This window comes from Vicia villosa, linkage group LG4 (assembly GCF_029867415.1).
Source record: "Vicia villosa cultivar HV-30 ecotype Madison, WI linkage group LG4, Vvil1.0, whole genome shotgun sequence".
Classification (NCBI taxonomy): domain Eukaryota; kingdom Viridiplantae; phylum Streptophyta; class Magnoliopsida; order Fabales; family Fabaceae; genus Vicia; species Vicia villosa.
The window spans coordinates 191,776,281-191,790,516 of NC_081183.1; the positions used below are offsets into that span (position 1 = coordinate 191,776,281).

Genomic DNA, 14,236 nt, shown 5'->3' on the forward strand with positions numbered 1-14,236 from the left:
CATTTGCAACCTTACTTCAGTTGATGAAATGAAAGCATTACAATGCTCAATCTCACACCTCTTCAATATCTCAAGGGCATATCTCCTTTGATGCATAAGCACTCCCCTTTTAAATTTGCGGAACACTATGCCGAGGAAGTATGTCATGATACCAAGGTCGCTCATCTCTATTTATTTCATAAGCTCACTCTTGAACTTGGAAATACTGATCTCGTTTACATGCGTGATCTACAAATTTTCTGCATATAAAAAATTAGGATCACACCTTTACTTGCATATGTCTTCATATAAACATCATGCTCGGATACACATTTCTTGAAGCCAACCTCTACTAGGAAACCATTTATCCGTTTATTGTAAGCTCTCAAAGCTTGCTTCAAATCATATAACACTTTTCTCAACTTGTAGAACCTTCCCTATTGATTTTTCACAACAAAACCAGGGGTTTTTCTACTTACACTTCATCTTCAAGCGGATCGTTCAAAATGAAGACTTCACATCCATTTGATAGATATACCAATTGTCGTTATTCGTAATGCCAACAACTAGCCTTATGGTTTCAATCCTAGCAATCGGTGCAAATACTTCATCAAAGTTTATACCTTCTCATTGCAAGAATCCCTTTGCAACTAATCGAGCCTTATGCTTGATTATTTCACCTTTGTGATTCGCCTTCACCTTATAGACCTATCTTACACCAATCAAATTTTTAACTTCTGATAGATCAACCAACTCTTAAGTACTATTTTTCTCAATCGATTCCAGCTCATTCTTCATTACACAAACCCATTTTGGATCACTCAATGCCTCTTCCGTGTTAAGGGGTTCAAATTTGACCATAAGTGAAAATGGACAAAATCACCATCATCATTGATTTTGTTATCATGGAATATCTCAAAGTCTTGGAGTCTTTGAGGAAAACCTCTTTGCCTAGTTGGTCGTCTTACATTTCCATCTGTTCTAGCTTTGACGCATGGCTATTCTACAATTTCATATTCTCCAAAATCCAAAAAATTGTGTGTATAACCGATTAACGCTTTCCTGTAACCGATTAACGCCTGCATATAACCAGTTTAACGTCTGCGTGTAACCAATTACAAGATGCTCCACCTGCTTCAATTTGTCGATTAAAACATCCCGACTGATCACAATCCTCCTGTTTTGAACATCATATAGCTTGTAACCTCCAGTGTCGAGTATCATTATCCCCCTTTGTCATCCAACTTATTTCTAATTTGACCTAGAACATGTTGATATGCCACCGAACCGAAAACTCTCAAATGGTTTAGATTTTGTTTGAATCCAGACCATGTCTCTTTTGGTGTTATCTTCTCAAACTTCTTTCTAGGACACCTATTCAACAAATAGGCAACCATGGATACCGCTTCTCCCCAAAATATTTCAGATAGTTCTTCCCTTTTAACATGCTTCTCACCTTGTTCATAATCAATTGATTCTTCCTCTCGACAACACCATTTTTCTGCGGTGTATAGGGTGGTACTACCTCGTGCAATATCCCCTCTTCATCATAAAACTTCCCTAAGTCATTTGAGACATACTCGCCTCAACCATTCATTTTGAGAACTTTAAGCTTGTGACTGCTTTGCCGGTAAACCATGGACTTGAACTTCTTAAGCAGTTCAAACACCTCACCGTTTCTTTTGATTAGGTATATCCATAGCTTCCTACTAAAATCATCGATAAAAGTGACAAAATACATATTGCTACCACACAAGTTAACTTGCATCGACCCACATACATCAGAATACACCATCACATGGTGATGCTTGATTCTATAACCTGCATCCTTGCTGAATTTACTCTTGTGTTACCTCCATTTCACACACTCTTCACAAATCTTAGCTAGAATGTTGATGGATGACAACCCGGTTACCATTCTGTTCATTTGCAACACGTTGAGATCTCGAAAATTGAGATGCCTAAGACGCTAGTGCCACAACCATTTATCTCGACTTGCCGATATAGCAAGACACCTATGCTCCATCACCCTCAACTCAATCTTGAAAGTTCTACTGACAACTATAGGAGCTTTAAGGACCAAAACCCCATTTGCATCTCTAATACGCAAAGTCTTCTCTTCCATGCGAATCTTGTAACTCTTCTCAAGCAATTGACCAATACTTAGAAGGTTATATTTGATTCCAGGAATATAAAATACATATTTGATCAAGGAATGTCTATCATCTCTTCTCATGAACAAAACATCACTGATCCCATCGACTCCTAAAGTGGTGTCATCCGCGAATTACACTTTATTCTTCGTGGCATTGATTGATTTTGACAAACCAATCCTTTATACTTGTCATATACGTGGAACAACCAAAATCCAAGTACCATTCTTCGCTGCATTAGACTCCTCGCACAGTCACCATAAAATTTTCTTCCGCAAACGTTTCTGCTGCTTTCTCTGAACTGTTGAAACTACTACCCGGCAGCCTACTATTGTTGCATTTTCCTTGTGTGATTATGTCTAATAGTGTATTCTCATGATCCACCTTTTGTCTAGCAACCTTAGGTTTATCTCCTTGAGATTCCCTCTATTTCGCATTGCAATCTCTTGCAAAATGACCAAGAATTTGACAATTAAAACATTGTACCTTACTCTTGTTAAACTTCTTGTCATCTCTAAAGTTACTTTTACCACCATTTTTTATTGCAGCTGCGATCACCCCTTTGACATGTCAAACTCTTTGAATTTTGGGACTTTTTTCCACCAAAATTCTTAAAATTCCCCTTACTCTTCATGGGCCATTTTCCTTTTAACTTTTTGCTCTTCTCATTGGATCGTGCTTGCAAAGCAATCTCTTCCTTCGCGTTATCGTTACTCCTCTCATCCATCCTTCTCTCATGAGCCTCAAGAGAGATTTGAAGCTCATCTTTGTTTAACGTTGGAAGATCCTTCGACTCTTCAATTGCCACTATGATGTTGTCAAATCTTGTTGTTAAAGAATGCAAGATCTTCGACACAACATTCTGCTCATAAACAATCTCTCCACCATACTTGATTTGGTTCACCAATTGCATAATTTATGTTACGTGATAGTTTATTGCCTCCTTTACCTCCATTTGAATCAATTCAAATTGTCGTTTGTGAGTTTTTAACCTCACAACCTTTGCCTTATCAATCCTTGCATAAGCCTTTTCCAAGATTTCCCACGCTTTCTTTGTTGACCCGCAATCGCCAACTTTCTCAAAGTTGTCACCATCAACACATTGATGGATAAAAAACATTATTTTGTAATCTTTCTTCTTTTCTTCCTTGAGCGCAGCCTTTTGTGCATCTGTTGCACTTTCTACAAGGAGATTCACCCCATTATTGATCAATTCAAAAACATCTTGGTATCCAAAGAACACATTCATTTGCTTCCATCATTTGTCATAATTCTTCGCTTTAAGGAGAGGTAGGTTTGTAGGAACTTTATCATTGGAGACAGTATTCATGTTTGCATAACAGATTATGGATAAGAACCAAGGTTCTTGATGCCAAATGTTAGAATATACAATCACACAATTGGTGAACAATGGAGGTTTATGGTATGGGGAGAAGAAGATAGTGAGAGAGAAAAAAAAAGAATTAGGGTGAGAGAGAGAATTGAGGGTGAGAATCATAAATTTTATTAACTTTGAGATGAGACGTCTCCAAGACATTTATACAAATGATGTACAAAACAAAACCTTAAAGCACAAGAAAAAGTCAAAATTTGAGCACGTAACCGATTAACACAACTTGTTAACCGGTTACCACTAAACAACAGAAAACTATAGAAAACAGCTATAACCCGTTAATGCGTTTGCATAACCGGTTATCATAACTCAAAACAATTTTTAAAAATCTTTCGAAGTGTTTTTTCTCTCGCTGTAACCGAATCTTGTCCATTATCATTTATAATATCATCAAATAATCATAAGAAAATATTTTAAAAATTTCAATTTAAATTTTAAAAATTATTTATTTCATAGATTAATTAAACAATAATTAATCAATTTAAGTTATTGTTTTAATATGGAACGGTATATCACGATATTTAAAACATATTACATTATCACTCTTTCTTTAACAAATACACGTGGGGATCAAAATTAGAATGGAAGATCAATTTTATCATGAACGGTGAAAATAGATGATCAAAAGTATAATTAAGAGTGAAAGTCCATTTTACATCCTTACAAAAATCGCAGAGGTCAGATTAGTTCTTGAGAAAAAAAATTTCTATTAATCTCTTACAAAATTTAACCGAGACATGTTAATTCTTCTACTAATATTTTTTTTTCAAACTGGTTTTTTCTTTCTTTTGAACAGTGACAGAACTGTCACTGAAGACCCATTTTAGTCCCTCGCAAAAAAGGGAGAGTGCAAATTAGTCCCTGAGAAAAAAGTTCTTATTTAATCCCTTACAAAATTTAACTGAGTTATGTTAGTTCCTCTTTTAATATTTTTTTCAAACGTTTTTTTTCCTATTTTCAAACCATGTCTGAACTTAACAAGATAGATCTGCTTTCAGAAATTAAGTATGAGTCAAAGGTTGAGTTCCTTTGCACATGGTCTTCAGAGTCTGAGTTTCCACCAAAAGGTGAGTTACCTAGTTATGAGACATCATAATCTTATCATTCAACATTTGAGTCGTCAGATTCTGATCTTTCATAATCTGAAGCTTCTCTTCATATGTTCATCAGAGCCAGAACCTAGTAAATTCTTTGACTAATGATTCTGCACACTTGAACATATGTTAGTATACCTAATTGTTCGTTAAATACATTGTTATCATCACAACCTAAGGGAAATAGTATAAACCAATTTTCTTCCAATATACCATGTGTATTATTTTCGCCACAAGTATTATTTACAAAAGTAAAGAATTATCCTAAACCACTTTAGTAGCATAACTAAACATTCCTAAAAGATCATTAACAACTGAAATAATAACAACACCTAATACACAAGAATACATAACAAGAAAAACCATAGTCACCCACCCATAAGCCTACTAATAAACCCAACAAATAAAAAACATTGTGATATCGCAATGATTTATCTACAATCCCCCTTCATAAATAATTTCAAATCAACCGTCATAAAATAAAATAAGAATCCATTCACAATTTAAAAGTAAGAAAAAAATATTAAAAGAGGGCCTAACATGGCTTGATTAAATTTTGTAAGATCTCCCTTTTTTGTGAAGGACTAAAATGAGTCTTCACTGGCAGTCCAGTCATGGTTCAAATTAAAAAAAAGTTAACAAAATATTAGTATAGGGACTAACACGACTCGGTTAAATTTTATAAGAAATCTAATAGAGAGTTTTTTTCAGGACTAATCTGATCTCTGCAGTTTTTGTGAGGGACTAAATGGGCCTTCACTCTATAATTAAATTTAAAATTTAAATGTTATTAAATATGTCTCACAAAAGCTCGAAAAAATGGAAGGAAACAAGGCATATATATAGTTAAGGTAGGAGTCTAAAACTTTGTTTCATCCTGCAAAAAGATGTAGAAAGGATAGAGAATGCCTGCGGATTTTGCACCTTTTAAATTTAAAATGTAAAATTTTATGTAAATGTCCGTGGTTGCGGAAACCCAAAAATAATGAGATGAGACGGAATAAACATATTAGAGATTGCAAGTTTAAAATCTTGGGTCACCTTGAAAAAAATACAGACAAAACGAACATAAATGTAGTTGATTTTGATTAATATTCTCTTAATTAATACAATATTTATTGACATTATTAATTTTAGATAAAATTTTATTAAATCTTAAAAATAGAAGAAATTGAGATATTTTTATAAAAAAAATATTTTTAAAATTTTATAAGGCATAAGTTAATTGATAGTCTTCGCGGTCTTAAAGTTCGACGGTGGACCAAATTAATTTGACTTTTTAGTAAGTAAATTGAATTGATATTATGAAAATTATTTTAAAAAATTATGGATATTGTTTTTTTACTAAAAATTATATTGTGAAAAATTTGTTGAACCCTATCTCATACAAGAGTTGAGGGAAATTAAAAGTAAAAATACAAAAGAAAGAAAGGGGTCACATGAATATAAAAATGTGAAGTGGATGGTAAAGAAAATGGTGCTTGGCGTGAAGGCAATGGAAACACAATATTAGAGAAGTGAGGTTGGTTCTCTTTTTTATGCAATGAGACTCTTACGCTACCTTTAAAAAAAATTATAATAATAAAAATGTAACTTTTATTTTAGTGACACTTTAATATTATTTACACTAATAATTAAAACATGACTTGTGACATTATATAATAATAATCATACAATTTTTGAACCAAAAAAACTAACATATAATCATACAATTTTTTTACTCATATAATCATACATTTAAAATTTAAAATAACATAATTGAATTCAATATCTTCATCAAAGAATAATTATAATTGATTCAATACAATTAACTATTTTTACTAAGTTCATATATTTTTTGACCAAGAGTTAAGAATGATATATATTTTTTAAAAATAATACAATTCATTAAGAAATTGATACATCACAAAAATTGCACACACCAATACATAATTTGAAATATTAGACCATTAATATCTTTAAAATGAATCTGACCAAATATTTAAAGTATCATTTTTGATATTATGTTGGCCAAAATATATAAACACTCAATGCTACCATAACATTTTTCTCTTTATAAAAAAAATATAAAATCGCAATTTTACTCAATATTAAATTGCCTTAAATAATAATAATAATACAAGGCCATTTTCTAAATACAAAATACTAGGCTAGAATATATATTTTTTATTTGACTAGAATACTAGGCCAGCTATATTTTTGTTTACTTAGAGATATACATCAAAGAAAATTCAATTTTTATTTTATTTTAATTTAATAAAAGAAGAACCTACCATATAAAATAAATAAATAATTTTAAAAAAAGAAAAAGAAAGAACCATACAAAATACAAACATCACATATTTGGTAAGCTGCCAAACAAGGGCACAGAGCAGGCACCCTTTATGCCTTTAGTCAGATTACCAATTTCAAAGCAATAAATATTAATAATAATATTTTTCCTAATACTGATAATAAATAAAAAGTTCTAGTACTATGAACTAAATTATTAAAAAGAATTTATTAAATTTTGGTATAAATAAATATTAATTAATATGTTCACATGTAATATTATTATTTTAAGAATATTAAATTAATTTTTTAGTAATTTGATAAATGACCACTAAATTTCTTATAAAAAAGAGAAAATAGAAAAGAGAAATGGCCATTATATTTAGAAGAAAAATAAACACCTAACTTTGTCCTTATAAAGTGTAAAAATAATCCTTTTTTCTTAATACAAATGAATCTAGAAGAAGTATTATAATATATTACTTTTTATAAAAAGAAGAAATCCTATAATTTAATTCACATAATCAATTTATAATGAAAATAAATAAAAGGCCCCTAAAGTTTTATCTAGATGGTCTATAGATAAAATACATTTGATTTTCAAAATTTCTATTTTCACATAAATTAAAAAATATATAAATAACTAAGAATAATAAATTTACTAATCCACCCTTATTATATATTACTTTATTTTTCTTTATCATAAATACAAAGTATAATATATTAAATCAAAAGTTATATAAATAATAAATAATATTAATTAAATTATATATTTTAATTCTTTATATCATAAAATATCTTAATAAAATATAAATATTCTAAACATATCAAATTTTAAATACATAAATATTATTTTTAATATTTCAAATTCAATAATTTATAATAAAAATTAGATATTTTTTGCGCATATCTTTAAAAGGTTAATTTCGCAAAATAGATAAAATCATAAGAAATAGTATATTGTATAATATTTTAGTAAAAATAATTATTCAAAATGCATCTAGTCTTAATCACAAATATATATATTATATTTGTAAATTTGATTAAAATATTATTACTTTCAAATTAGGGTAAATATATATCATTCACATCTTTTGTTGCAAGGGAAGCTGCTTGTGTTGTGTCTTGTGTGTGTCCACCTCCCTCCCTCTAAAGCTATGACTTTTGAACACACTTTCTCTCTCTAACCTCTCTCTCTCTCTCTCTCTCTCTCTCTCTCTCTCTACAATTGGGTTGTTTTTATAAATTGAAAATTACTACCCTCTTTAATTTCTCCTAATATTTTTCATTTTTCATATCTCAATTTTATTTTTGAGATATATCATTCTTCCTCCACCAACACCATCATCAACAACACCTCCACCACCACCCTCTCTTTTTCCTCTTCATGTTTGGAAAAGGAACAACACAAGAAACCATCCTCAAAACCAACATGGCTTTGCCTTCTTTCCTTGTTTTTTCAGTTACTCATCCCATGATTTTCTCATAGATCTACCATCTTTCATTTTCATCTGGTCAGTTTCCTATACTTTTTCTTCCTTTATCTCTTTCTTCTGATCACTCTGTGCTTTGCTTAGATTCAAAACCTTTCAAAGTTTTGATTTTTACATGTTTTTTATTTTCATTTTTCATTTTTCATTTCTGGGTTTGGTTGAAAAAAAAAACATTCACCTTTTTTTCTCCCAAAAAACAATTTAGGGATTTTATTTGTTTTTGCAATTATTTCAACATGATTGTTGATGATGAAGTATGGTTTTTTTTGTTGGGTCTAGAAATGTTTAATCCTGCCTGGTTTATACCCAATTTGGGGTTGCTATAGAACTTCTGGTTTTGGCAAAAATCCTGGTTTTTGTCTTTGTTTTGTTCATTACTGTAAAAAGGAGTTGACTTTATGTTTTATTCTTTGTTGGTACTTTTTATTCTTGTGGTTTTTGAGCAAATTGTTTTTGATACTTATGGATTGGCATTGCTGCATAAGTGGGTTTTTGTAAAGGATTCTATTTGATTGACTGGTAATGGTGATTGAGGTTTCGAAATTCTTTCGTATTTGATATCATGATGAACTTTGTGCCTATGATGAAGCTTAGCTACATTGATTTTTTTTTTTGTATCACTATGCTAATATTGAATTGAAGTATGTTGATTTTGTTATCTCGTGTCGTGTTGTCGAAGTAGAATTTGTGCTGACAATGCAAGCTACTTTGTTCTTGATTACTTTGGCATTCTCATGTTGTTTTGACTTTCATTTTTACTATCAAAATGTGTCTTGAGTTGAGAAAAGTATTGTATGTTATTGTATAATGGTTCCTTACTTTTGATTGTTGCCTTTGTAACTCGTTCTTGAAAGGATTATTATGAATCGTGTTTCTCCGATGATAACAATTTTATGTGACATGAAGTGTTTTAGATGATGGTGAATTGAATTCTTTAATTTGTGTCGAGTTTCAATCTTACTGATCATTGTTGTGTTTTTTGTTGGACAGATCAACTAAGCTCAGCATTGTTTTATTGAGGGAATCGTTTTCGGATATTTAACTGTATTTATATTTATACATTTCTCAATGCAAGGGCAGAGAGGCACAATTGGTTCCTCGTCTGAAACCTTCGAGTTTGATTGTGGGTCGACATCAAGTAATGCTGCAGTTGATCAGCATATTTTCTGGAATAATATGCGGACTCCGGCTGAGAATCGGATACCTGAATTTATACTTTCTCCAAGTGATATGAACCCGTCTCACGGGAATGTTGTAAACCATGAATGGCAGAACTTGAGTGGTTGGAGCTTAGGCGAGCCGAGTTCCAGTAATACACAAAACGAAGTTAACAACAATGAGCTGAAGAGGGAATTGCGGTTATCACCTCCGATAAACAGTGGTGCTGTAGTTGGTCCAAGACTCGAAGAGAGGCACTTCGAACCATCCAATACCTTTTCGTTGGATAATGTCAATGCAGGTCCTATGTATATGTGTGGCTCTAATCCTCATTTGGTGCCGCAAAATCTCAACTTAAATGCTGCTTTAGCAGATAATGTCGGAGATAATAGCTATCATGTGGAAGTCGGTCATTCTAACGCGGCCAAATCGAGTGGTCAGCTGAACGAGCACATTCCACCGACTATTGGTTCTGGTTCTTTTTTGCTTCCTTCTGGTGGACGCAACAGCGTTTTTGTCGGGGAGACTGATGGTAGGCAAGGTTGTTCTCTAGACCCAAACCGTCGTGTATCTTGTAAAAGAAAGGCGGGTGAAGGAATTGGCGGACAATCTTCTGACGGTGGAAGTTCTAGCTATAGTCAGCATACCGATGGCAGTGCTTGGAATACTCTTCCTACTCAGGATTATGCAATGAACAACTTCAACCGATCATCACCGGCAGAACAGGTGAATGCAAGACTTGGCCTAAGTGTTGGAGACGGATCTTCTGAAACAATACCAGAGTCAACTGTTGCTGGAAGCTCAGAAGGCTTCCACAGAAATTTTCGCTTGAGGGTAAACCCTGCAAGCCAACAAATTTCTCTCCCTCAACCCACATTCTCAAATGGGAGTGTGATCAGGAATTCTACTGTTCCTTCATCTTCTCCAATGTTGCCGAGGTTTCACCCTATTGATAATTCTCTGGACTTGAGGTCAGTACCACCGGTAGATGCCCTGCTTCCTCAAAGCCATCCGCATTTAAGTCATGTTCCTGCTTTACCGAGGAGTTTACAATCCGTCAGGTGGAATGGTGGTTCTAGCTCAACCAATAACCATTCGTCAAGTTCAGTTTTGGATCATCCGGTGTTTGTACCTGCAAATTTAAGAAATGCTGTTCGAAATGCATCTCGACCTTCGAGTACTGCAAATTTAAGTGTTCCTGGAAATGTTGCTTCCTCATCACGGACTGCTCCAAATCCTCCTGCTTTGAATCCGTCATCTGCCTCGGCGTGGGTTTCTCGTCCCAATCCTCAGCAGTATCCACGCAGGTTATCTGAATATGTTCGCCGGTCCTTGTTTACTCCTGGTTCTGAAGGTGGAAGTTCAAGCAATACCTATTCTACATTGCGCGGTCCTTCTACTCCATCAGAATCAAGAGGACCACCATCGGCGACGAACCCTGGATCATCTCCATGGTTGGAGAGGTCAGCTGATACTGAATTTGGAATTCCCTATTCCTTACGATCCTTGGCTGCTTCTTCTGGTGAAGGAAGTAGTAGACTTGTATCTGAGGTATGTATTCAATTCTCTATTCCCTTTTATGATAATACTATTGTAACACTAACTTTTAATTTTCATTATGTTATCTGTTATGAATAACTGTGCTCTTGGAGTTGACATTCTTTATATTTTGTGCAGCTGCGCAATGTGTTGGGACTTATGCGTAGGGGTGGGAACCTGCGGTTTGAGGTTAGTTTTCTTTCATATTAATGGTGTATGTTGACCGATGCACTGGTATCTAGTAAAACTTTCTTGGAAATTTTGTTTTTAGTTTGTCTAAATGCTAGAGTGTCTTAGGAATGGTTCAATTCTTATTCAGTTATAAAGTAATCAATATGTTTACTTGACATGTTTAGCTGTTAGTGTAAAATTGTTAAGTTGGCCATACCTGTCCTCCATTGTTAGTTAGAGGTAAGCCCTAAATAGAGCTTACAGTCTTACAGAGCCGAGACACACTTCATCTTATAAGCCAAAATATGTTCTTTCTTTTTTCTTTGTTCGCTATGGCTCTTCCCTTTTTGATGCAACTGTGATGTACCATTTTACTTGTATTTTGTATTGTTTTTATTTTTGGAATGGAAAATGTTAGTAGGTTAGTATATGTTAGTATTATGTTGTGAGTGGTGATAGAAGTCTAAACCATTTGTTTACTCCCCCACCCTAACCACCAAGCCAATGTTATATCCTTTTTTGTTATCTTCCATAGTTTTGTTCTGTTCTCATCTAACCTGTTGATCAAATGTTACCTAAGACTATTGTTGAGAGTTCCACATTGAATGTGGTATGGCTTACATGTGTGTTTATGCGAGGGAGTTAGTCCTCTCTTTACAAGTCTGTTTTGTAGGGGTGAGTAAGTCCTCCTCTTTACAAGTCTGTTTTGTAGGGGTGAGTTAGTCCTAACCCAAATTTAAGATGTTGTCATAGTTTTCCAAAATCCTTTGGGTCATCTGCTACCAAACCTCCAGGGTCATGTTCTATATGTCTAGTCCCAACCTGGGTGTTAAAGTTGTGTGTTGAGCTTGAGAGTCCCACGTTAGATGAGATATGACCTAAACGTTTTTATAAGGGGACATTCCTTTCCTTACAAGCCAGTTTTGTAGGGGTGAGTTAGTCCTAACCCAAAATTTAGATGTTATCAAAGTTTATTCAAGATCTGTTGGGTCATCTGCTACTTGACCACTTGGGTCATGCTCTATATGTCTAGTCCCAACCTGGGTTTGAAAGTGGTGTGTTGAGAGTCCCACACCAAATTTGTGTTCAAAAGGTCATGGTTATATAGGAATTCTAACTAATATAAAAAATAGATTCTTGAATAGAATCAAGAAATTTATTAGTCTTTTGATGAGATGTCAAATCTCATTGATCATTGTATATGGGATGTGGGTATTGTTCATCTTTATATTTTTTTAACGCACTTGTGTTAGCATGCTTCTTGGAGTCCATGAAATGTTTGGATATTAAACTAATATTTTGAGGGAATTCAAGACCCCTTACCGACCATTTCTTTGCATGCTTTGCCTTTATCTGCTTTTCTCGACCCCATTTGTCAGTTTGAGTGTCAGGGTATTAGCTTGGAGCCATAGGCGTTCGATTACCGTGGCTGGGAGCATATTGTTCTTACAATTTCTGCTACTATCATTATTTATAGTTTGTAATATTACATTTTCCCTTGTTTTAAAGCGTTCGGACGATTAGCTTTTCCGTGGTTGAAAACTCAATGAATTGTTGTGTTTATCATCTCATTGAGGCTGTGTGAGCTATTTGACTTGTTATATTTGTACAAACTCTTGTTTTAAGACTTGTGTTTTGATTGTGTAGGATGTTATGATTCTTGACCATTCAATGTTTTCTGGAATTGCTGATATTCATGACCGACACAGGGATATGCGGCTTGATGTCGATAACATGTCTTATGAGGTAAAAAAACTAGTTTCTACATTTCAAAATGTTTAACACTCCTCTTGTTTTGTATTTAAAAGCCCCTTATTTTGCTACACTTGTGAATCAAATAGGAGTTACTGGCCCTTGAAGAACGCATTGGTAACGTGAGTACTGGATTGAACGAGGAAACCATCATGAGGCATTTGAAACAGAAGAAATATTCAGTTGATGAATCAGGTTCTCAGAGTGATGCAGAACCCTGCTCTGTTTGTCAGGTAAAACATAATTTTACTGTTTTCTTTGTCATTTGCATGCATGTGATTTCCTATTGCTATGCACATGGTTTTGTTGTACTTAGTACTTACCATATGAATTCTGTGATATGTATAGGAGGAGTATAAAAATGAAGATGATATCGGATCGTTGGACTGCGGGCATGATTACCATATCGACTGTATCAAACAGTGGCTAATGCACAAGAATCTGTGTCCCATTTGTAAGACAACAGGCTTAGCAACATGAAAGAGATATTCGTGTCTCGAATATTTTATTTTATCTTATAAGATAAGATGAATGAACACATAGGGGTCAAGAAAACCGGCACAATTAGTCAGGAAAATTCTGCTTAATTGAAGTTGAAGTTTCTGGTGCCATTGTTACTTATTAAATGGCCATTTAAGAATTTAGCCAAAATTTCTTTATTATCATTTTTTGTTTATTTTCGGGAAACCGATTATCTCCCGGTTAAGGTGAAACATGAGATGATTGGTGTTGGATGGATGAATATTTTTCTTAAACTCTAGCTGATAAAGGTTGTTATACATTTGGTTAATTATTTTTGCATTGCTCATATTGGATTCATGCTTGATATGATTGATGATATGTATATTATTGGATAACCAGGATGATTCTTCCTGCAGTGTATTTTGATGGGTTAGATTATATAGGAGGTGAATTGAGAATTGTTTTTTGTTTGAAGAGAAACTCTCTTAAGAATGGCTAAATGTGGCTTGAAAATTTAAACGGGCCTAAGGATTTAAGCCTGCAGTATATCATATTGATAAGGAGTTGGTTTGTTGGTGAAATGTTTGAATTCTGAGAGTGTTCCGCGGGTGTGTTCCTCGCGGGTGTGTTCCTCTCTAGGTCTTATATTTAAATTTTGTTGAGAGTATTCTGTGGGTGTGTTCCTCTCAAGTTCTTAGTTTTAAATTTGCTAAAATTGTTAGTGTACTGGACCAAGTTTATAGAGTTTTGTTGTGACTCTAAATTGAGCTC

General features: G+C 33.6%; 1 protein-coding gene across 1 annotated transcript; it reads left to right on the top strand.

Moving 5' to 3' along the window:
• Window positions 1–8,069: 8,069 nt before the first annotated feature.
• On the top strand, window positions 8,070–13,793 carry LOC131596507 (probable E3 ubiquitin-protein ligase RHG1A). The gene is made up of 6 exons (XM_058869168.1): window positions 8,070–8,404; window positions 9,374–11,092; window positions 11,219–11,269; window positions 12,899–12,997; window positions 13,093–13,236; window positions 13,352–13,793. Exons 2-6 carry the CDS (start codon window positions 9,452–9,454, stop codon window positions 13,481–13,483), a joined length of 2,067 nt encoding a protein of 688 aa, XP_058725151.1. The 5' UTR covers window positions 8,070–8,404; window positions 9,374–9,451; the 3' UTR covers window positions 13,484–13,793.
• Window positions 13,794–14,236: the final 443 nt, after the last annotated feature.